The following is a 22194-nucleotide window of genomic DNA, read 5'->3' as shown; positions in this document are numbered from 1 at the left end:
TCAAAGGCAGACCCAAGTGCAAAGCCAACCACCCCCGGAACCCCCGTTCGGGCATGCGGACTACCACATCACCGACTTTGATATTGTTTAAGCTACAAGGGATCCCGTTGCCTACCGCTACGAAGAGCCCGACTTTGAGGGAGACGAAGGTGGCTTTCAATTGCTTGTATGCCGTCTCAGCCGCATCATATTGCCCCCTTCGCGGGAGTCGGTGGCAGAGTCAGAATTGGGACAAGATAGTAACGACGTTATTCCGGCTTATTTTGTCCAATTCGTAGGTGTTGGTGTCAGAAGGTGTAGTGTTTACGGATGTTTGCCATACGCGTGGTCGAACATTTCGCGTGCTGCAACGAACTCCAGTCTTGAAGGACAGATCCAAGCAATGATAATGTCTGCATTCAGTGGCGGATTGGTCATTTTGGGCTCATATTATGGTTTGAGTCAAGGGTTAGGGAGAGGGGTGGGATAAGAGGAGATGCTGTCTCGCTGACGCTTGCTGATATTAGGTGTACAGCTAAAAAGCTACCGGGAGGGTTTAGAGGAAGACCAGCAAGAAAGCAGAAAGCAGATATGGCAGTTCGATGTAGCCTACACTCTTTATACACTTGTTTGCAGTGGGCGGTAGGGTTCGTGCCCATTATGAGATCTTTCAGTTCATGGCTTGGATGGCCGAACAAAGCAACGCAAGATGGAGAAAGCAAAGAAGCCGTCACTAAGAGTTAATTCACTACAGAACATAAGAAATTGGACCCATCCTAGTCTATCAGCGCACCTGCTATCTCAGGACGAGCGTATACCCTCTCCTAGCACAGCCACCTACCTCCTCCCCCGAGCCTGCACCAAGCTCTCCGTACTACTCCCGCCAACTTCATGATCATGCCATTTAACTTCCGTCTCGGTCGTCAACATAATCTTCCCCTTCCCCTCTCCATTGATATCACGCTTTCCAGCCCCTGAAGAACCACCCCCCTCGCCTGCCTCAACGGTCGTGGCGGTGTTGCTTCCGTCATGGTACATAGTGCGTCTCGACCGCGAGAGCGCATCAAGGTCGTATCCCCAACGACTGCTCGTTCCAGGGCGCGCATGGTTATTGTACTGCCCGCTGCGGCTGTTCGTATTGAAGAGCTTCGGCAAAAGACGCATGAAGAGCGGTTTCAGGGCTGGTGCGCAGGCGGCAACGAACGCAAGCCCGACTTCGATTGTTGAGAGGCAGAAGAGCACAGAGTAGGTGCTGTCAGCAGGGATGTGGCGGTCGAAGTTGTCAAGAAGAATGACGCGGATTATGCCTGCCAGGACGGTTCTGCAGTAGTGACTTATCAGTATACCAGAGATCCGGATAGAAGAGGAGGAAGAGAAGGGAATGGTTTACATCAGCCCGAATGACAGAATCCCAATGAGCATGATCTTCTGCTTCTTTGCTATATGCAGATTATACACGATCCACGTCGGCATGAGCAGGACGAGAAAGTCTGTAAAGATGGAGACAGACGCCGTCCCCGTGACGAAGTCGGCAAAGTTGATGCACCTTTTGTCCGGGTACGAGTCCGGGTCCCAGTTCGATGCCACAGGGAGGCAGTTGAACGTAGTGATCAGGAAGGTAGCCACGGCCGCGATGGCATTCAGCACGAGCAGGGCGATGATCGTTCGCCGCACAGCCTTCTTCTGCCCTGTCAGGCGGAGAAGAAAGAGCAGGATAGAGGTCTTGATGAGGGCGAGGATGGGGTTGTAGAGCAGCTCTGTCTGTACTTTGTCAGGCCTGATTCCTGATGTGCCCTTCGATGGGAATGGAAAACACCTACTGCATAGGAAAATTTTGCGCCTGGTGTCGAGTCCCAGTCCGACGGGACGTCCCAAATGTGGTAGCCGACGTAATTGTATTTAATCACTGCGATTTTCAGTTCGATAGTCCTGCCGGAGTGGCCGGGAGAGGGAGAGAGAGAGTACCAAAGTACGAAGTGACAGTCTCGCCCCAGTATAGAATCTGCAAACCCCTAAGTCATTTTCAGCTTCCTGGGGAGACAAAGACTCTTACCCCGGCCACGCATATTACCCAGTCGTCTGTCTCTATCAGCATGTGGGAAGGGCCACGTCGCTTGGATCTGTAGACGCTTACCTGCGGCAAACGAGCGCGTCCACAGACGGATATACGCCCGCAGCAGAACGGCGACAGTCGCAACGGCTGGAAAAGCAAAGATCATGCCAATCGCCTGCACCTGCAGGTTATCGTGGGGCAGATCGCCCGTAGCGGTTGTGGCCATGGCGAGAACTAAGTCCCTGATGGGTTCAAGCGGCAAGGATCAGCATGATATATACTGGCGGGTCAGGAAAGGGAAATCAAGAAATACACAAATGATCCAGACAATGTCCCGTTTATGCTTGAGATTGAGGACAGATACGATTTTCCTGTGCGGATTCGCCTCCGCACTAGGTTCTGGGGGCCATTAATAAGATGAATGACAGCGATATGGGAAAAAGCTGGCATTTTTGTCCTGCCGTTACAGAATCGCTATCCAGACCAACTATATCCGCTAATGCAAGCCCAAAGACAGGTCCGGGGTTGCTTCCTTATTCAGGTGCGCGATGGACTTGACTGACTAGGGCTTGCTTCTACAAACCCTCTATTACCCGGGTGCCAGGGTACGTTTGTCAATGCAATCCTGCTTATCTTGACTGTATTGAGGCGAACAGAGCTGAAGAGAAGTCCATAAATTAGGGACCTTGACGTCCCAAAAATTGCAGAGTAATGGCAAAATCTGGATTCCAGGGCTTACCTGATGCCAAAGCTTGTCCAAATCCACAGTCTAGGTTCGGGGGAAAGATTGGAGGACTAGAGAACGGATCCGTTAGGTGCATAAAATAAATTAATATACATAACTAGTGCCGGTCCGGTGCTTCATAAGTCGTTTAGCGCATGGCTTGACTAAGTGACAGCCCTAGTCTAAGCCCCAAGTGTCTAGGGCTCCGGGCAGCTGTTCCGATTTCAGTTCACCCTTGGCAGTTCTCATATCCAACTCCGTCGAGAACTCGATTTTACAGGCCGGTTGCGCCGGGATATGCTGCCTTGGCTATGCATAGCACGAGCAAACTTTGCACGTTGTGCAGACACCCACGTGGTGGTGCCATCACAAAGTGGAGGCAGGACTTAGATAGCGTCCACGCCGGCACTGACCATGAGCAGACCATCTGTTAGCACCTCGCGTAGCTCGCAACCTCAAATTTCCTAGGCGGCTCTGGCTCTACTTAAGCCGGTCTTTCTCCGGACCAGTGGTGTTTCTCTCCCCTTTCTTCCATCGCGCCGACAAGATGAAGAACGTAGTCTCGAAGCTGGCCATTCTGGCCGTGTCAGCTGCGGCAAACGCATCGTCCTCCACTCTCTTCCCCAGCGAGACGGTGCAGCTGACCGATGCTGTCTTGAACAAGGTTGCTTCAACCTACAACACCTCCGTCTCGGACCTGTTCAGGTTCAGCAATGCGTCGGCCAGTTCGAGTCTCTCCAGACAGAGCAGGCACAGTTGCAAGCTCATGCCGGGCGACGAAGAGTGGCCTAGCGCCCTGGCCTGGGAGATCTTTGACCTTCTGCTGGGAGGGAGTTTGATCAAGGCCACTCCGCTAGCTGCATACTGCTACCAGGACTGGCCCGAGTACGACGCAGACAAGTGCTCCGAGATAACCACCAACTGGATCATCTCAGACATCCAGTGAGTCTCTTCTTCAACTTCTTCTTCTTCTTGAGAGCGAGCACCATAATAACGACAACAGCATGGACGACCCAACCTCTATCATGCTGCCGCTCTACGAAGGCCGCACCTGTTTGCCTCCAGGCTATAACTACACAGACACCTGCACGCAGGGCGGGTACCCAACTTACGTGGTCAACGCCACGACCGTAGCCCAGATCCAGATGGCCGTCAACTTCGCGCGTAACCTGAACCTGCGGCTGGTGGTCAAGAACACTGGGCACGACTTCAACGGCAAGGCTGCCGGGAAGGGTGCCCTATCCATCTGGACTCACTGGTTGAAAGACAAGGCCTTCTATCCCGAGTATCATGCTGACAACGGCTACATCGGCCCTGCAATCAAGTTCGGTGCTGGTGCGCAGGTCTGGGAGGCGTACGAGTTCGCCAACGAGAACGGAGTCACTGTCGTTGGTGGCGAGGCTGTGACTGTTGGTCTGGGAGGTGGCTACACTGCTTCTGGTGGCCATTCGCCCTTGAGCAGTTTGTACGGCATGGCTGCTGACCAGGTTTTGTCTATGGAGGGTACCTCCCCGCCTTTTCTGAGCCTATATCTACCCACTCCCTACGCAACACGAGATAGCTAACGAGATGACAGTTGTCCTCGCTGACGGCCGCTTCATCACGGCTTCCTCTACCCAAAACCCCGACGTTTTCTGGATGCTCCGCGGCGGCGGCGGCAGCACAATCGGTGTAGTCACCTCCTTGACCGTCATCGCCCACCCGCAGATCCAAACCACTTCAGTGACTTTCAACTTCACCATCAATGACTGCCCCAGCGCCGCGGCCTTCTGGAGCGGTGTGTCTGCGTACTTTGACAACTTTGAGACCTTCGTCGACGCCGGCACATACGGGTACTACTACCTCGGAGCGTCCGCTATCGAGCTCGGCACCGACTACGCCGGGTCAACAGATTACTACTTTCGCATGGAGTCGTTTATTGCGCCGAACATGACCCTTGCGCAGACGAAGGCACTGCTCAAGCCTTGGTTTGAGGTGCTCGATGGGTTAAATATCTCGTACACGCCGTGGTATAACCATGCTGATAACTTGTGCGCCACGCTCCTCATTGTCCTTGTTCAGAATATATGCTAAAGAATCCATGTACTCTTACAGCCACGATGTCTGGGAAGTCGCCTTCCCCCAAGAATACGTCGGCACTGCACTCGTCAAGACCGCATCTCGTTTGATGCCCCGAGATATCTTCACGAACGACACTTCCCGCGCCAGCCTTTTCGCCGCCCACAAGGACGCCATCGATAAGGTAGCTCATCCTCTCCCCCTTTTTTGTCTCTGTCTCTTCCCTTCTAGTGACACATGACAGGGCCTTTTCATTGCCGGCTTCCATCTTTCAGGCACCGGCATCGCCATGACACCCCCAACCGACAACAGTGTCCTTCCCGCCTGGCGTGACGCGCTCGCCCACGTCATCGTTGGAATCCAATGGACCTCCGATGCCGACTGGGCTACGGTCTACAACGCCTCCACGGCCGTGACATCATGGATGGACGTGATGCGGGCTATTGCGCCGGACTCTGGGGCGTACATGAGCGAGGGTGATCTGCTGGAGCCAAACCAGACGGAGGCCTTTTACGGCGCAAACTATGAGCGTCTATATGCCCTGAAGCAGAAGTATGATCCAACAGGACTGTTCTTCGCACTTACGGCTGTGGGCGCCGAGGACTGGGAGGTGCAAACGACAGATCCGGTGCCGGACTCGTGGAATAATAATGGGCGGTTGTGCCCTGTCTCGTAGGGGTTTTTCTGAAAGAAATCGATGTTGCAATGTATATTTTTGTATATTGTCTGCAAACAGGAGCTGATTTACGGTATCATTTCATTTGCTTGTATATTATCAACTTAAATTGCCTCGGGCAGCTTAGGCACTAGTTCGGAAGCAGAATCAACATGCTTCTTCAAGATCTCAAATAGAAGTCGGAGGAATAACACGTTGGAGGCTAGAACTTATTTTAGGCCGAAACCAGATCTGTCAAGTACATGCATATCAGTACTGCTGCCGATAATGGAATGGAGGGAATAGAGGCGAATGAATGCATCGACAGAATAATAAAGCAAGAGAAAAGGGGCATTCTTGTAGTCCTTGGACTTTCAATCAGGATGCAGATTATACTGCTTTGGACGACATCTAGCGTCTCTTCTTTCCAACCCAGCATGAGCACGAAAGTGTCCTTGATCAGTCTCCAACCTATCTACAAGCCTTACACCCAGTTTGCAGGCCTCGCTTCTTATATGGCCCTAAACGCAAACATAAGATCTCATTAATTCTAGTAAATAGACCTTGCTGTTCTAGCACAAACGAGGACAAACTCAGTACAGCACATATTTTATAGCTCCTTAGTCTACCGAGTATTCCATCACCCGTTCTTTTCGGGTCAAAGAGAGATTTCTGTGAACAGAGAGAGAATTAAGTCTTTCTCTTTACCCACCTTTCAGCAGCACAAATTAAATGAACCCAGGCTCCATGGAGTTGTAGAGGGCCACTGTCTTGCGTTGGCATTTGCGTTTCTGAATACCTAAACAGCCATTTCCCTCCTTAGATTGACCTCTTGGTGTATGGTGTAGTACCCTCTTCCTCTTATGAGTCAGATTATCTGCAACGACTCTTGCCATACTCCAATATCTGCTTTCATATCTGCTTTCAGTGTGGAGTTCCAGGTGTATACGTAGCCACGGCGGTACCCGCTCCTCCTATTCATGCCCCGCGACAGGGAATGAGAGTCTCCGCAATATAAGCACCCCTTGAAGATTAGAACAGAACTGAAACAGCCCGTTATCGATGTCCAACAAGGGCACGAGTCTGCACTATCTTGTCTACCAGAGAGGACCTCCTCTTACTAATCAATATCCAGCACCTCGCTCGTCCAATCATATGAGGCAATCACACCGCCATAGGCGGATTGCAACTATCTATATATTAACTGAATTATCTACTGATATCGAGAACATTCTTTCTTGAAGCCTTTGAAAAGGCATAAATAGCCTATACAGATTGTAGTTAGAAGAGGAGGACCCTCAAGACCTTCAATGCAATCGCTCGTTACATATATCAATCACATGACCAAATCGACGCTAGCAACCACCTCCAGAGCCGACATATCTATACTAAACACTGCATGCCAACATAGGCAACCGGATGGACATACAGGCAATTTACGCGGCTGGCAACGGGTAATTTCGAACATTCTGACTTTCAGAGTATCACGCGGTGGAGGATAAGGAAGCTGTCAAGCTCTGACATTATATACAGCGCCAATGTCGACGGATATAAACAGGATCTTCCACCGATTCACAGAAATGTTATCCCCATAGTACGAGTTATTAAACCAAAGGTCATGCTCATTAGTAATTCATAACCTCTCCGCACCTCCCAACAGGCCGATATGGTGACTTCTCTGTTCGGAAAATAGCTGGACCGAGTCAGACAATCCCCGTCAACCTCTAGTCAACAGTTTAGAGAGCAGTAAATTGGATGTGGCCAGCAAAAACAAGTCATAGTCCGCTGCCGGAACACAGCCACTCGATAACTTCCACGTGGCTGATGTTAAATGCCTCAAGAGTCAGGGATGGATCTTCAGGTCTATGACTCTCCGAGTGGGATGCCCCATATATCTGATACGTGGCGGTGTTGCGGGAGAAGCGTGGCTAGTGAGGGGTTAGAGCGATTTGATTGGACGGTATCTGCGAAACAACTCGCGCCAAGCCCAACTTGCAGCCTGAGGCTAGGTATAGCAGTAATAGACTATACCCAGGGCTTGCCTTAACGCCTTGACCACAACCAGGCAGTCAGAGCCAACTTGTAAGGATTCAAAGAAAATCAAATGATTAGAATAGAATACAAATATGAATAAACCTCTGCTGCTTCTTTTTAAAGTGATTGCTTAGTATCCACTATCCTGCAGTTCGTCCCACCAGACGAAGCAAAGCCACAGGGTGCTGTTAGGGCCGTTTATGCTGCTGCCTATTCTGCTGCATTTGATAGCGAACACTAGCCACTGCACTATTGACAGAGCCCCATAACAGGTGGATGCATCCGTTATTAGCGCCGCGTCTGGCTCCTGACGTTGTCCCGCGGTGAATGGCTGTGCTCGCCCTGTAAGGCCGCGGACAGTGGTGATTCTCCAATGTTCTATGCAAAATTCTGTATGGAACCGGCGCGTGCACAAATATCAGAACAGGGGTAAGGAGTTTGGAGACGAGGTGTCCAACCTAGTTGTCATGGTGTGGGACTGCGCGTTTTCGGGAGCCTGATGCCCCTCTCTGTAGCTGTCCCTCCGTGTTGGAGAAGATTATTTAAAGCGCGTAGCCCTCCTCTTGTTTCCTCTCTCAATTGATATCCTATCATCTCCTACCCATCAGTTGGTACAATCTCCTTGCACAGAAACATGTCCTACTACGGCGAAGCCCGCGACTACTACGGCGAACGCCCACCGGCGCCCTACGAGCGACCCCCCTATGACCGCCCTCCCTACGATGGAGCACCACCCACAGAACGCCCTCACTACGAGCGCCCCCCTTACGAGCGCCCTCCGTATGAGGAACACCGCTCCTATGAATCCCGGCCTCCCTACGAGGAATCCCGCTCCTATGACTCCCGCCCGCCATACTCCAGCCCTCCCTCTGCCCGACCCCCTTCATACCCCCCGCCCCCTCTCCCCATAGGCTGGATCCAAGAATGGGAGCCTAGGGCTCGCCGGGCCTTCTACGTTGAGACCGCGACGGGTCGCTCAGAGTGGACGCTCCCTGATGACGTTAGCTACGGCGAGGCGTCCCGTTCTGGCCCCGGGGAGTACTACGCCCCTCCACCTCCTGCTCCAGCATACCCGCCTCAGGAGTATGGCGCCCCGGCGTACCCGCCCCAGGACCAGGGATATGGCGGAGAGTACCAGAAGGAAGAGAAGAAGCACAGTGATACCGGAAAGATCCTAGCAGCGGGTGCAGCGGGTCTGGCAATTGGAGCCGTTGGGGGTGCTATTCTGGGGCATGAGCTTAGTATGTCTTCCCTTTTCCTTCCTCCCCTTTTCACTCCTTCGTTCGGAATCTGAGGTTGGATGTACGCACGGTGCTAACAGTTTGTCACAGCTGAGAACAGCGACGAGGAGCACTCGCACCATTCCGATGACGAGCCGCACTACTCAGACGACGGTGATGACTGAGGGCAGATTTAGCTACGCAGATCTGTGGCATTCGAGGACTGAGGTTGTAATATTTTAACTTCTATATTCTATCTAGAAATATTGTACCCTCATCTTTTGCAAGGCAAAATCCGCTGGATTTGAAAAGAACATCTTCCATTCCAGAAGACTATGTAGTGGTTTGCCTAGGCTTCATCACCATCCTCTTTACCCATGAGAGTACTTCCAGCGCAAGCGCTTATCCTTGATCCGTCCGTAGTCGGATCTATATATCCAAGGCGTTAAGGAGACCTGTTAAACCCCTAAAAGATATTTGCAAAGTATCACAGTGTTTCTTGCTTCAAGTTATCCACGAAGGGGTCTCACAGGTCAACCTCATTCTAGACTCCTCATAGACTGGTAAAACGACTTCCAGCGATAGTATTCAGAGTGCCTATCTTGTGAAGTATCCCGTGAGGTGTACTGGCATGTTACTCATATTTTTACTGAACCGCGTTAAATGTCATCTATCCGAGCCATCTATCATAGCGTTTAACACTGCCTTGAGGGAATCCTGATAACTTCGCGGACCTGTTTGAGTCAAGGCTGCATGCAAATATTGCCATACGGCCTCACCTATATTCCAGTGTTCTGTGGACGTGGCCGCTGCAGTATATCCTATTGAAGAATAGTCCTATATTTACCGGTTCAACGCTTTGGGCACTCCGTTTATATGGTGAGGGCCGGCGCAGAGCAGTCCGGAGAAGATTTAAGGTTTCCAGAATTGGTATTATAATGGACCAGAGAAAAATCCGCGGGCCTCATCAATAAATTGAGACTGCACGCAGTTGTGATATGAATCGACGAGAAGTCAGTTGTGACCTGCGCCTATCTACGTTCAGTGCTATAGTTGCTTTATAGTATCTGGCAAGGAGTCGATATCCAGTACGTCTTATCAGTCGAGGGCTTGATCTGTATTAAGTAAAGTAACAGAGAGAATATGTATTACTACTGGTATAGCTGACCTCGATGACGAGTATACTTGTTTAGACGTCTTGAGCTTGCGTGGAGAGAATCAATTCAGAATAGTAGATATTGTCCCGACAAATGAGTTGACTACTACGATTCCCGATCAATTGGTATCTCAGCACGCAGTATCTCGTTTTGGTTGCGGTGCTTGTCGCCTGTGTCAGTCAACCATGATAGCCCGCTGTGGAAAGCGCTCGGAATGTCTGTTCTGGGACACCCAACTGAGCTGCGGATCAACACCTTTGATATAGATCCAACTGTAAGGTAGAGCTGAGCCAAATTGGTCTTATATTGACGAAGTATAGAACTGTATATCTCCAGACTCGGCCGAGTCATTACGAAGATGTCAGGTCCAACCTCAACTTCGACATCAGGGCATTAGCGAGAACTAGCCGCCTCTGCAAGGATACTTAGTGCTTGCCATCTACCGTACGTACTCGTATAAGACGATGACGCGGCAGCAGCTCTCAAGCGGCTGACGGCGCTCTAGTGACAGACTGCTCAATACTGAATCTGCTGTAGTTGAGGGCGAAGTAGTTCGGAAGATGCTGCAGCAGGCTGTGCAGGAGGATCGTAGTAGGGAGGGGACTCTGTGGAAGAAGTCCAACGACATGTAGGCCTACATGACTCATAATGCAGACGCAGAACGAGCTACATATAGTAGTTACGAATGCCGAACCTTCCAGCTCACATATCTTGAACCAATAATTGACTAGACCGAGCTTGCCGTCAAGGTTGAGGAGTACGCCGACTCGGTGCTGAACGGGAAGAACCCCTGGGCACGGGCATATCCTGGATAGTCCCTTTGATGCGTACTGTATGCCATAAAGCTGAACTGGTTTGATCAGTGGGAAATATACGAAAACGACTTCCTGAGAAATCGGATGATGATGATTTTAGAAGAGAACAATACACAACAAGATCGTCGTTAGCCAGGTCCACCTGAATATACTTTTCAATCTGCCTTAAGGTCTATGCCAAGTTGAATGGTGGCTGCCTTGTAGAGGGCACTTTGTGGGACAAATATAGTTGGAGCCTAGCTATGCTCCTATATAAGGGAGACTGTCTGATCTGGATGATGTCATCTATCCCGTCCCTGTCTCCCAGCGTACCCCGCAACTAGAGCCCCTCCCCCTTTTATCTTTCCACTGGATACACTGGTCAGAAACAGCTACCTCTGAATAACTATTGAGATGCCCAAATACGTAAGCCATTGGCTCCCATCGTACACTCTCACTTTGCAGAACTGACTCTTAATAGACCGCGATCATCAAATACGACAGCCGCGAGGCCTACCAGCAACATGGAAGCCAGATTGAACAGATGTATTGCCTTAATCCTCTCACAAAGTATTTTTTTTTCCAATGAGCGCTAATATCTCCTGTCAGAACAAAAGACTTTTTCGCAGCAAAAGGAGCCACTGAGCAGACCCCGTTCTTCTCGACGAGGAGCATGCCGCCTACGCATCGGACGTCGTATGTACCAGACACCCACGTTTCTGAAAAGCAAAGCTCTGCTAATATCGTGCCGGTAGATTCGTTGTTCCTGATGGTGTTTCGGCGGATGAGTTGAAGAGCGCTGGACTGCCAGAGGGTGTGCACTGCGAGATCAGCCAGGCGTAGGTAGTGGTGGCAGGTGGAAGCCGATGAATATGATTACTTTCTATTTTAGTCAAATATTATATGAAAACCATTTAGCAGACCATGGGTATCCTGCCGTGGCTCATATCTAACATTCCGTCCGTCAACCCGTAGCTACTTCCAACATAAAATCTGGCCATGCAACAGCCCAAACCACCCATCCTCATGCGCAACCCACTCCCTCCACCCTTTCGCAATGGCGAGCAGCTCCTCCTGACTTGCAAACCCGTCGCGGACGGCCCCCTCGCTGAACCCCGAGCTCTCCATCCGCCTCGCCATGCTCTCGCCCCAATACTCCCGCTCACCAGGAGTGCTAAAGCACCAGGTTCCCGCGCTCCTCTCGATCCGCTCCCTCTCAAAGCCCGCCTCCACGGCCCATACATGGATCTTCCGTCCAGGATGCGGATTCCCGCCGTTTGCGCTCGCCATTCGCCCTGTTAGATTTAGCCAGTCCTGGATCCCTTGATTGCGCGGATACCAAGACATGGTGTCCGACTCGCGCACGCTCACGATCCCGCCTTGTTTAACGACACGCCGCATCTCGCGGAGTGCTTGCACCGGGTCTCTGATGTGCTGCAGAACCTGGTGCACATGTACGACGTCAAAGGTATCGTCATCGAACTGCAGCGCGTGAATATCGCCGACCTGGAAAGTGACGTTGGTGATCCCGCTTGAGGCAGCGAGGGCCCGCGCAGAGTCTAGCGGGTCGGAAACGTACTCGATCCCGGTGACGTGGCCCGTAGGCGCGACAAGTCGAGCGAGGTCGACGGTTATGGAGCCCGGGCCGCAGCCGATATCGAGGATCTTCAGGCCCGGCTGGAGGTGCGGCAGGAGATGCGGGGCGGAGTTCTGGGCTGTGCGCCAGCTGTGGGTTTGCAGGACAGAGGGCGCGTGATTCGTTGTGTAGGTTGTCATTCTGCGTGCGGTAAATAGGATCAATTGCTAAATCGGCACTTCTCGGGACAGGAAGGGACAGCGTCCAGGACGAGAGGTGCAGAGGTGGGCGGTGTTCTGTCTAGTGGGGAGCTAGGTACAGCTACGGGGGCAGCGGGGCCTAGGCCTCGCCGCCCATGACGTTCCATGCCCGGCGAGCAGTATTCCTCTTGAATACTACAAGTTGTAAAACCGATCGAACTGTTCAAATCCAGACTTCTCGGATCTGCATGGCTTCTAGTGACAATTGACCATATTCCAAGATGTAGAGCTAGAAAAGTTCGGCTATCATTATCTCCATGATCAGCGTTGTTAACCGGATAACGTAGGCACCTCGAAGAACCGCGCCCAACTGTCATGTAATGGGACGTACTTAGATGGATCTTCCGATGTAGACGTGCCGTACGTACAAGAAGGAATCGCTGGAAAGGAGAAAGGAAAAAGGGATTGCTGTCATGAGGAAGTCTTACAGATGGCTCACCGCCTTCAGGACAACGTAGGCCTTGGCCGAGTCACTAAGGTCTTAAGGTCCTTGCATAGGCAAAAAGGACCCATAATATGTCACGAAAAAAAAAAAGAAGAGCGAAACGAGGGAAAAAGAGAAAAAATCATAATAAAATAGAAAATCTTACCAACAGCAATTGACATGAAGACCACTGAGATCCAGCTGCGATCCTGGGCGCCCTGCATCGCTCAGTAAAACTCCATTGGCTGCCCGGCAGATCATCCACTCCGAGATAGGCAAGAAATCACTAGACTGCAGAGCAAACTGCAGAAGAACATCACGTCTGGTTCTAATCGGCAGGGAGGCGTCTTATTATTCAGCAATCAGGTATCTCTGACGAACTGCAACAGCGGAGATAATACCCGCGGGCTAATCGAAGGCTTGCAGTTTCACGTTCAGCTACTGGAGGCTGAGACCGGAGGGTAGTGTTTCAGAAGCATGAGATAAGATTAAATCCATGGGAGTTTGCATGTGTCTTTAGATTTAATGATCTTGATAACCCAATTGAATGAGAGCTTACACCGTCTGCATCCCATGGTCGGTTTTTTCGGCCTGCCCGACCGCGCTGTACCTACCGTCAGCGCTGGCCTTGTCGTGTAACGGCCCGACCACAAAACCAGCTCCCATGGGAGACGTGCGACCTCAGTCCTTGTAGTCTCCATCGCCGGCAAACGTACCGAGTCTGGACGGGCGGCCGCCCGTCCAGATCGTGGTATCGGGGATAGAGCCCGCTAATCCATGGATGGTGGTGACGCTTATTAGAGGACGATTATAGTTGGTTAGCAGGACGCCTAATATAGGTGAAATCTGTCTCGGGAGCCTCTGCGTCTCGGCGCCAAACGATTTTCTTCCTCAATTGGGATATCGTGTGATTGGCTTGGAGATAGTGTTTGATCGACCGCCCCGGCGGATACGAGATTCCTTCTTTAGTCGGTATCGCCAAGCAATAGACGGTCAAGCGAGGGAACGAGGAGCCGTCATCGCCCGCCAATACTATCCGAGCAGGACGGCTCGCTGGCTGCCTCGTACGAAGCGCATCGGGGACCATTTCGAGGGCTTCGCCGTGCTAATTTTGCTAATTTCCAGGTAGAAAAAAATTCCAGGTAAAAGAAATGATGGAGTCCCCATATAACATACCCCGGTTGTGCTAACCAGGTGCGAACTAGGTGCAACTAGGTGCTAGCCAGGACGAGCACAGCAGCACAGGCCAGAGGCCAAGACAAGATGAAGCCTCCATTCATGACGCCCCCAATCAAGGACGATCATCCAAGCCGGATGATTCTCGAAGGATTGGGCGCTGAACGCCTTGTACGACCTTCTGAATGCCGAAGAGGGGTTCTGTCTCGGTCTGACTGCACCGCACATTCCACCCTGAAACAAGCTGACCGACCACGTTGTCCACGTTGCACGGTTATCTTCTTCTGCGCCATGCATCTCACGTTTTATTTTTATCGGGCTCGAGAATGTCGTCAATGTCGCCAGTCTTTCAAGACCGGCCCGAGTGAGACAGAGACCCCCTCTCCTTCACTGGCGCTGCCCTCCCACTCCTTTCGAACCGGGAATTCAGGCAATTCCACTCGAGCGACGTGAGCAGCGCAACTCAACTCAAACCGCCCAGCTGCATCTGCAGGGGCTTAGCGAGCCCGGTCGTAACGGCACGAGGGGAACGGCGAAACCAACTGCGCCGGACGCAGCCCTCCTCGCTTCTTCGAGCCTATCTTGTCGTTGCCCTCGACACCCCTTGCTTGCCTGAGAGCTGAATCTGAGATGCGCCAGCCAACCGAATCTGATAAACCCTGGCAGATTCAATGCCAGACGACAGGGATAGAAACATGTGCACCGTAAACCACGCAGGGACGCACCCCTCCCCCGGGCTCGTTCCCCCGGTCGTGCCCGGCTCCGTCCAGTCCTCGTGCATTCCCCATCTCCATCGCCCATTCCCGCCCCCAGATCCCACGTTTCTCGCACGCGGCCGCGCGTGCTGAGAGAAGTTGCGATGGGATTCTGCAAGGACGCCTGCTCCCAGACCGACCTATCGGAGAACATACCTAAACGAAGCGGCCCGTTACACAGCGCAAACCTAACCAGTCTTACACTTACCCTCCGCCCTGACTCACTGGACTGACTGGTTTCCTCTTTTACCAACCAGTCGTATTACGTGAGGATTTTGCTAGGCTCGGCTGTTGCGGCTGATTGAGGCCAGACCTGCATGCGGTGTATGCATCCATGGATAGAAGGCCTGCATCGCAGGCCCCGGTCGTGGGCGCTCGCTGGGTATGGCCCCGATGTGTAGCTAGCTAGCTGAAGAGCTGGACCATCAACGCTGCTTATTGGCTCCACTCGGACCGTGGGAATGCGAGGAATGCGAGTGAGAGATGTCAGGGTCCACTTTGGGAATTTGGTAGAAGCCCTCCTGTCTTGTCATCCCATTTTTACCTTAAGGAAACCGTTGGCGGGGGGGTGGGGGCTTCTCATCTAAGCTCGGTTGAACCAAACGGTGGAATGTACCGTACCCGTAGTCAGCGCCCCCTGTCAGGTTAGGCGGGCGTAAAGCACTGGTCTAGGTAGGCAGAAGAGCTGGGGCTGGGAGGAAGGATTCCACCGGTGATCATCGATGTTAATGATCCTGGCTCGGTCGATTGGGAGGCGCAGCCGTGCATTCGTCGTATGTCTCATTTCGTCAGTCTGGGTTTGGTTTAAAGGTTCGTCTTATCCCGAGTTTCTACGTCTGAAACCATACACCATTCATATCCGCCGGTAGCAACAAGTCAACACAAGACATCGCAAGAGAAAAAAAAATAACAAAGATAATTATCTTCTCACAATGACAGAACCTCGCCGGCGCTGGACGGCTGCTGAGGACGCGCTCCTCTGGGATCTATACCAGGTCCAGGAAAAAGGTATGCTTGCACGTTCCTGCCAGTCTGCCTTCTGCAGGCCAAACTGACTAGTCTCACCGTACTGACGGTCTGCTAGCACCTACCGGTAAATGCCAGAAAATCAACTGGAACGAGATCGCGCGACACATCCCCGGCCGCACGAACAAGGACTGTCGGAAGCGGTACTATAATCGCTTTACGGGGGGTCTGCGAAAGGTATACTCGCCCGTCCTTCCCTCTTTACCGTGGAATCAAGTCAGCTGAGCAATATCAGGGCTCATGGACGCAAGAAGAAGACGAACGGCTCTTCCGGCTGGTAGAGCGGTATCAGTACCGATGGGCGACGATTGCGCAGAAGATGGAGACGAGGAATGCAGACCGTACGTACTTAGGCCTCTGCCTAGCGGCCTTGCTAATCTAGGAGATGTAGAATGTTCGAAGCGCTGGCATCACTGCCTGAACCCAGAGCTGGAGCGCAGTCCATGGACGGTGGATGAGGTACGTTATATTTCATATACTGGCTGCATTCTTAAACTGCGACGAGACAAGACCTGACATGCGAGCCAGAATATGGTCCTGTTATCGGCTGTCAACACCCATGGCAGCAGCTGGAAGGATATCCAAAAATGCCACTTTCCGACGAGGTCGGCGAACAATATCAAGAACCAGTGCGTGCAGTCAATTTTTCCCTCCAGCGAGACTTTTATTGACCAAGGTGCTTGACTTCAAGATACACCATCCTTTCCCGAAAGAATATCAGCCTTGCCCCGGCACATCTACACCCTTGCTGCGATTCACCATCGCCGAGCAAGTCTTCGCGCCGTCCTCCTTCAACGCCAACATCAACACCGCAGGTACCCGGCAGCAGACAGGGAAGCAGCTACGATCCTTACGACTACGGCTCGCTCTCGTCCACGCCGCAGCTCTCGGCGACCGACTACCTGCCCGCGACGCCTGAAGCCCCCGCCGTGAGTTTCGACATGGCCATGGGTGCCTTTGGTGATTCGTGCGGGTACATGCCACAATACCAGCCCTCACCGTCGTTCTACGCGAACTCACCAGACGGCTCAGAGCTGATGATGCCCGAGACGATGGGGATGAGAATGAGATACGATTTCCGCGATGGATTGGAGCAGGAGGGCGTTCGGTATCCTGGGCAGGAGACGTTTGGGTATTGAGATTTCTGTAATCATTGGCAGCTTTGACAGCTTCGTACAATCATTATTCGTTCATTAATAGAAACGGCTAGGTAGACTGAAGGCGTTCCTGACAAGTTTGCTCTCAACAACACCGATCCATGTAGATTGTGGAATGTAGGAGATACCACGACACCGACGCGCTGCAGCCTTATCCAGGCCAGGGAAGCACCGGCGTGCTAGATATGCACCCGTTGATCTTGGTACTAAGAGGCATACAGCAGCCGACACTCTGACCATTCAGTGCAGACAGTCGTCGCTGGGGTATAGTACCACACTATTCTATTCTGGAGAAAGGAAGAAAAAGGGCGCGGCCGGTTCGCGGCGCTGAGTTTTATAGCAGCAAGCTGTGGGTCGGTCTAGCCTGTTATAGTTAGTCTGCTTTAGCCGAGAACAGGCCTTTGTGTTAGCCTCAGGCGTAAACGAGTATACACTTGTCCTGCCATGTTGACCACTCTGCTACAGCCATTATCTATTTTGCTCTTGCCTGGTGTTACAACGACCTCTATGTAAAAAATTCCGATTGTCTAATTGGTTAGTATTCAACAGCTGGCGACACGAGAGCACTATCTACAAGTGCTTACAACCCGAATGAGCTGCAGCAACGCTTCTTTCTAATTGTCGTGCCTACCGACGTCAGTACACAGTACAAAGCGCGCGATGATAGCCATATGTATCACTTTGCCGTTGCTTAGGCAAGCCTGTGTGCTGTCTGCTCTGTGGCAGCAACGTCTGTTATACCTATTCCTGATCCTACCAACCAAGACTGCCGCGAGAACAAAACATTGCCTTCACCAGCCTTCACCAGCCTTAGCGCAAGAGGCCAGATATGCCGGTGGGCAGCTACTAGAGAGCGGAAGTTGAATTTGTGGGCTCTGATTTTGCTCTATACAGGATACTGCGAATGCAGCAAAAACCTGACGCCCTTTGTTACTTCCTTGACCAGTCAGCGGCATCTCCATTGAGTTCTCTTGTGAACTAGGGCTATTCTTCCGCTGGACATAGGTACTAGGAGGCCCCTCATATCCAAAGCCCTTTATGATTTTGGCAGTATTCCCGAAGTATAGAACATTACAAGTCCTTGCAGCAAAAGTCATGTACGCTGCTAACCTCACATCCATAACATCTCACTCTCCATCCTTCGCGACTATTTACTAATGGAGAGATGGCAGCCTATATCCTAACCTGCGCCTTTAGGTCAGACCTCTTGCCAGTGCTGACCGAGGACACATTCCGCCGCATCTGCGCCAAATTCGCCGTCAACCTTCACATCCTGGGCTTTGGGGCCTACGACGTCAGAACGGGGTATATTGCTACCACCAACGAGTGGCGCATCTGTAATTGTTATCTCTGGTTGGGATCAAATGTTGAGCTCTGTGGGACTGTACGACCTTCGTGCCCTGTTCGACAGTTACGTTCTATCCGAGACCGTTTTGGCTCGGTAGGTGGTGGAGTTGTCCGAATGCCGTCAGGCTATTCCGGGCTGGGAAGTATGGGCTATTCATGGGACACTCGAGTGCGAGACGCGCTTAGCCAGGGATCACGTTCTGGGCGAGATCTATTGAGTGATCGCTTGGTTATAGGGGTTGTCGATGAGAAGGAAAAAAAAAAAGAGCCCGAGGCACTGGGGTTGAAGCTGCATTGGTCAATCTTCCAGTTCCGTCGCTGTATGCAGCACGTTCATACCATACCTAAACACAGGCTTGGTCTCTCTGCTGAGCCGTCAAGTGCACATAGTATTTAATGCTCTCCCTTATTCTTGTCCTGCTCTAGACCTATTCTGCAGCTACATAGTCTTTACCCTTTTCTTACGGGAAGAACAAAGAGCCCACGTCAGATTCTTTTCTCTCGAGTGGCTTGTATTGGAAATAGAGCTCTGGTGTTAACCTAATTCCGCAGCTATGTTGGAGTTTACCTCCACCAGAGACAGAGGGCTTTCCATCTCAGGATATTTCTGTACTCTTTTGAGTATCAAGCCTTCTTCTCAAGTTTTCTTTGAAGAGCATAACCGCTTTCCCGTCTATCATTACAAATGGTATCCTCATTCTTCAGAATAGATTCATTGACTTTAAACCCCAGACAGTCCACTAGGAAAATGGACAGGACTCCGAAGAGCCCTGACAGGATCTATCTTTATTTCTTGCCGGTAACCCAGGAGGGTAATCGAGTTGACGAAAGCACGACAAGTTGGGACAGTTATAAAGACAATTGCAAGGAATCCACTGGTCTATATTGCATAGGACGGTTGTCTTGAGCCCTTTGAGGATTTAGAGAGCTCTGAGCTAGTGGTACGCTCGTATGACTATAGCGAGCCCAGAGTCTGGAGTTCTAGAGAGACCCTTGGCCAGACTTTGGTGAGACCTATAGCCGGTTTGGATGATAAGGATATGCGTGTTGTGCTCCACTGTGTTGATTTTAATTCTTGTTCTTTTTTTTTTTTGGCAGCTGTCGTGCTCTTATACAGGCGCACGACGAACAGTCGCCGAGTCCAGCGCATCCAGCAGGCCCATCAACGCTCAATTCTTGATTCTGCGTTCGCTTTCACGAGGCAATAGATATCAGCCCGGAAGGCATTGTGCGCTTCCTTAGATTTTGACTTTTGAAGCTGAGAGGTCGATTATCGGGGAGATCCACTTCGACACTTAAATGACAAGACGATACATCTAGATCTTACAATGATTTACAATGGTTTAAGGAAAAGATGAGTGTTATGATTTATTCAGGTGTAGATATAAAACTATTGAGATCGATGGTGACGCACTTGAGGTTAAGGGAATTGACAATTTGGTTATTTTGTACCCATAATCGCAATGCATCAATCGATGGTGAAGGAGTTTGTATTTAGGGGTAATCGCTGTACAAATGGGGATTTCAGCTGCAGCCAGACCGAGCATTCGTCCATGTTCACCGCGACACCCATCATTTCGTCTAGCTCGCGGAACCTGCCTGCCCAAGCGCGCTGGACTGGTCGTTATCCGGGTAGAAGAAGGCCGCAACAGCGATAATCACGTACGCGGCACAAAGGAGAGCTCCTTCAAGATAGTTGCTTCGGCCGTCGAGGACAAGAAAGTTGACGACAAAACAGGTCACGAAGAGCGAGATCGTCTCGAAGAGAGTGAAGTACAGAGTCATTTCTTTGTCCATGATCCAGCCGAGAATCACAACCAGGGGTGTCACAAAGATTGCTAGAACCAGTTAGTATCATATTTGAGGGATTTGTGCGGATGTGCTTACCGATTTGAATACTACTACCGACAGATACACCGATGGAGAGATCCATTTTATTCTTCGTGGCGACAGTCACAGCAGTTACGTGCTCTGCAGCATTACCAACGATGGGTAGGATAATCAGACCAATGAAGGCTTCACTGACGTGAGAGCTTTCAACCATCGCCGGGATGGCGTCGACAAGGAATTCAGCACAAACTGCCACAAGTCCTGTGGAAAGAAGCAACATGACGACCGCGGCAGTGCGAGACATTCCGGGCTCTTCATGTTCCTGAGGCTGCTGTTGACTGGTGGGGCTTCCTGCAGGCGGCATACGTGCAGCCACTCTGGCGAACTGGACAGCGTTGCCGACTGGAGGTGGGCGTTGCACACGTTGGGGAGGAGGACGCTGGCTGAGCGAAGGCAGAGAGTGCGTACGACGCAAGCCGTTGAAGTTGCCCCAAGGGTCATTTGATGTGGTTGGTGGTGGAGTGGCAAATACAGTGTTCGACAATAGAGACGGAAGATTCGGGCGGAAAGGGGACCATTTGCGCGGAATGTCGCCAGTCTCACCTTGACCAACAGATAAAGCGGAAACACGAGGGTTGGCGGCTGGCTGAGCCAAGTCTGGAGCAGTAGACTGCTTTGCTTCCTCCTTGGCAGCCTTTCTCTTTTTCTTCCGTTCACGCTTTGGTCCTCTGCGGCCTTTCTCGGCGAGCTGGATGCTAGGCGCTTGGCCGAAGTCCCTCAATTGCGGGCCCTCAGATCGGCTGGCGATTGTGATGGCGTCCATATTTAGGCCATCATCGCCGAAATCCCTCGATCGAGGTCCGTTCTTTTCCTGGCCTTGCTCTACCGCTGCAATATATGAACCAGTCTCGTCGCGCTGTTCCTCACTCGAGGCACTAGTAGCACTCAATTGTCGCGGCGGTAAAGACGAGACATCGATAACGGACGACTTCTGCGTCAGTTCTGGGGAGTTTGTGCCCCGCGAACTGGTGCTAGCCTTTCGATGCCTTCTGTATTTCATGGCACGCTTGATACGCTTTGCCGTTGTCCAGGAGGTCGTCGTATCGTCTGACTCATCCGAGGATGAACTGCTTGACGAGTCTGATGACGAATCCATGAGATCGGCCAACACACCTGGGTGAGATTCTTCATCGATGATCTGCTGAGGAATACTGGCGTAAAGATAAGCGTGCGATTTTAGCTGGAAAACGATGTAGAGGACGTAAACGAGGAGAAGCACGACACTGGTACCCCGGGAAACTTCAAGGGTCTTGTCCATGGCAACATCCGAGTCCTTGAATGAGGCATGAAAAGCAGTCGGTAGCAGCAAACTGGTGACTGCCAAACTGAGCAGACAAGCGCTCATCTGGGTCACAGTGCTGTTGTAGATTTGTTCCTGGAAACGGAGACCTCCAAGGAGGAATGCCATTCCAAGAATCAATAGAAGATTAGCTAGGATAGAGCCTAGCAAAGATGCCTGAACGATGCGAATTTCATTCTTAACGAGGGCAATAATGAAGATGATCAGTTCGACTGCGTTGCCGAAGGTGACATTGAGCAAGGCTCCAATAGCGTCGCCCATTCGGCTGGCGACACACTCAGTAGCGTGACTCAGAAGTCCAGCCAGAGGAATAATAGCCACCGCATTCATGGCGAAAATCACCGATGGATTGAGTCCAGCAGCCTCAGCGGCAATGCCGACCGGTACGAAGACCAGGAGCACGTTGACCCAGCTGTGGCATATTGCGGTCTTCGTGTGGCGAAAGAATCGGATGCTGCCATTTTTCATACGAGGGACGAGTCCCTTCTTCTGAGAGTTGTCATCGGTCGGTGAGCCCGAAGCCGGGTCACCAACTGGTTTATTCACTTGATCATTTTGGGTACGTATATCGGGATCATCGGGGCGTTCCGTAGATTCTGGCGAGGCGCC

General features: G+C 51.6%; 7 protein-coding genes across 7 annotated transcripts; 4 read left to right on the top strand and 3 right to left on the bottom strand.

Annotated features, from left to right (window-relative positions):
• Nucleotides 1-816: 816 nt before the first annotated feature.
• Nucleotides 817-2258, bottom strand: BDW70DRAFT_149544 (uncharacterized protein; the record flags this gene model as incomplete). The annotated part of the gene is made up of 6 exons (XM_073739027.1): nucleotides 817-1300; nucleotides 1370-1740; nucleotides 1800-1885; nucleotides 1945-1981; nucleotides 2033-2058; nucleotides 2114-2258. The coding sequence occupies 6 exons, from the start codon at nucleotides 2256-2258 to the stop codon at nucleotides 817-819; spliced, it is 1149 nt and encodes a 382-aa protein (XP_073596899.1).
• An 802-nt stretch (nucleotides 2259-3060) lies between these two features.
• Nucleotides 3061-5618, top strand: BDW70DRAFT_134409 (FAD-binding oxidoreductase). The gene is made up of 5 exons (XM_073736500.1): nucleotides 3061-3698; nucleotides 3760-4259; nucleotides 4333-4786; nucleotides 4851-4998; nucleotides 5059-5618. Exons 1-5 carry the CDS (start codon nucleotides 3304-3306, stop codon nucleotides 5488-5490), a joined length of 1929 nt encoding a protein of 642 aa, XP_073596898.1. The 5' UTR covers nucleotides 3061-3303; the 3' UTR covers nucleotides 5491-5618.
• A 2289-nt stretch (nucleotides 5619-7907) lies between these two features.
• BDW70DRAFT_32752 (WW domain protein) lies at nucleotides 7908-9008 on the top strand. Its single transcript, XM_073743764.1, has 2 exons — nucleotides 7908-8744; nucleotides 8835-9008. Exons 1-2 carry the CDS (start codon nucleotides 8138-8140, stop codon nucleotides 8906-8908), a joined length of 681 nt encoding a protein of 226 aa, XP_073596897.1. The 5' UTR covers nucleotides 7908-8137; the 3' UTR covers nucleotides 8909-9008.
• Nucleotides 9009-10992: 1984 nt separating this feature from the next.
• BDW70DRAFT_32729 (uncharacterized protein) lies at nucleotides 10993-11593 on the top strand. Its single transcript, XM_073743763.1, has 4 exons — nucleotides 10993-11100; nucleotides 11156-11220; nucleotides 11284-11370; nucleotides 11430-11593. Exons 1-4 carry the CDS (start codon nucleotides 11089-11091, stop codon nucleotides 11515-11517), a joined length of 252 nt encoding a protein of 83 aa, XP_073596896.1. The 5' UTR covers nucleotides 10993-11088; the 3' UTR covers nucleotides 11518-11593.
• A 43-nt stretch (nucleotides 11594-11636) lies between these two features.
• BDW70DRAFT_134404 (class I SAM-dependent methyltransferase) lies at nucleotides 11637-12881 on the bottom strand. Its single transcript, XM_073736499.1, has 2 exons — nucleotides 12842-12881; nucleotides 11637-12753 (listed from the first exon to the last, which is right to left on the bottom strand). The coding sequence occupies exon 2, from the start codon at nucleotides 12448-12450 to the stop codon at nucleotides 11650-11652; it is 801 nt and encodes a 266-aa protein (XP_073596895.1). The 5' UTR covers nucleotides 12451-12753; nucleotides 12842-12881; the 3' UTR covers nucleotides 11637-11649.
• A 2527-nt stretch (nucleotides 12882-15408) lies between these two features.
• Nucleotides 15409-17115, top strand: BDW70DRAFT_32699 (SANT/Myb-like DNA-binding domain-containing protein). The gene is made up of 6 exons (XM_073743762.1): nucleotides 15409-15873; nucleotides 15950-16068; nucleotides 16127-16232; nucleotides 16283-16350; nucleotides 16420-16520; nucleotides 16583-17115. The coding sequence occupies exons 1-6, from the start codon at nucleotides 15798-15800 to the stop codon at nucleotides 17028-17030; spliced, it is 918 nt and encodes a 305-aa protein (XP_073596894.1). The 5' UTR covers nucleotides 15409-15797; the 3' UTR covers nucleotides 17031-17115.
• Nucleotides 17116-19976: 2861 nt separating this feature from the next.
• On the bottom strand, nucleotides 19977-21915 carry BDW70DRAFT_149539 (putative membrane bound cation transporter; the record flags this gene model as incomplete). Its single annotated transcript, XM_073739026.1, has 2 exons — nucleotides 19977-20233; nucleotides 20283-21915. 2 exons carry the CDS (start codon nucleotides 21913-21915, stop codon nucleotides 19977-19979), a joined length of 1890 nt encoding a protein of 629 aa, XP_073596893.1.
• Between the last annotated feature and the right edge of the window lie 279 nt (nucleotides 21916-22194).

The sequence above is a fragment of the Aspergillus foveolatus genome (genome assembly GCF_047715535.1).
Source record: "Aspergillus foveolatus strain CBS 279.81 unplaced genomic scaffold BDW70scaffold_18, whole genome shotgun sequence".
Taxonomy (NCBI): domain Eukaryota; kingdom Fungi; phylum Ascomycota; class Eurotiomycetes; order Eurotiales; family Aspergillaceae; genus Aspergillus; species Aspergillus foveolatus.
The sequence above is the reverse complement of the archived record's forward strand: the minus strand, read 5'-3'. Positions and strand labels throughout refer to the sequence as shown.

Bases quoted from the DNA above. Each gene is read 5' to 3' on its own strand.
- BDW70DRAFT_134409 (XM_073736500.1), top strand. From the start codon at position 3,304: ATGAAGAACGTAGTCTCGAAGCTGGCCATTCTGGCCGTGTCAGCTGCG. The intron at 4,260-4,332 runs GTACCTCCCCGC...ACGAGATGACAG, and splicing joins CCAGGTTTTGTCTATGGAGG to TTGTCCTCGCTGACGGCCGC. The intron at 4,787-4,850 runs GTGCGCCACGCT...GTACTCTTACAG, and splicing joins TATAACCATGCTGATAACTT to CCACGATGTCTGGGAAGTCG.
- BDW70DRAFT_32752 (XM_073743764.1), top strand. From the start codon at position 8,138: ATGTCCTACTACGGCGAAGCCCGCGACTACTACGGCGAACGCCCACCG. The intron at 8,745-8,834 runs GTATGTCTTCCC...AGTTTGTCACAG, and splicing joins TATTCTGGGGCATGAGCTTA to CTGAGAACAGCGACGAGGAG.
- BDW70DRAFT_32729 (XM_073743763.1), top strand. The intron at 11,221-11,283 runs GTATTGCCTTAA...ATCTCCTGTCAG, and splicing joins GGAAGCCAGATTGAACAGAT to AACAAAAGACTTTTTCGCAG. The intron at 11,371-11,429 runs GTATGTACCAGA...TCGTGCCGGTAG, and splicing joins CCGCCTACGCATCGGACGTC to ATTCGTTGTTCCTGATGGTG.
- BDW70DRAFT_134404 (XM_073736499.1), bottom strand. From the start codon at position 12,450: ATGACAACCTACACAACGAATCACGCGCCCTCTGTCCTGCAAACCCAC.
- BDW70DRAFT_32699 (XM_073743762.1), top strand. From the start codon at position 15,798: ATGACAGAACCTCGCCGGCGCTGGACGGCTGCTGAGGACGCGCTCCTC. The intron at 16,069-16,126 runs GTATACTCGCCC...GAGCAATATCAG, and splicing joins TTACGGGGGGTCTGCGAAAG to GGCTCATGGACGCAAGAAGA. The intron at 16,351-16,419 runs GTACGTTATATT...CATGCGAGCCAG, and splicing joins GTCCATGGACGGTGGATGAG to AATATGGTCCTGTTATCGGC.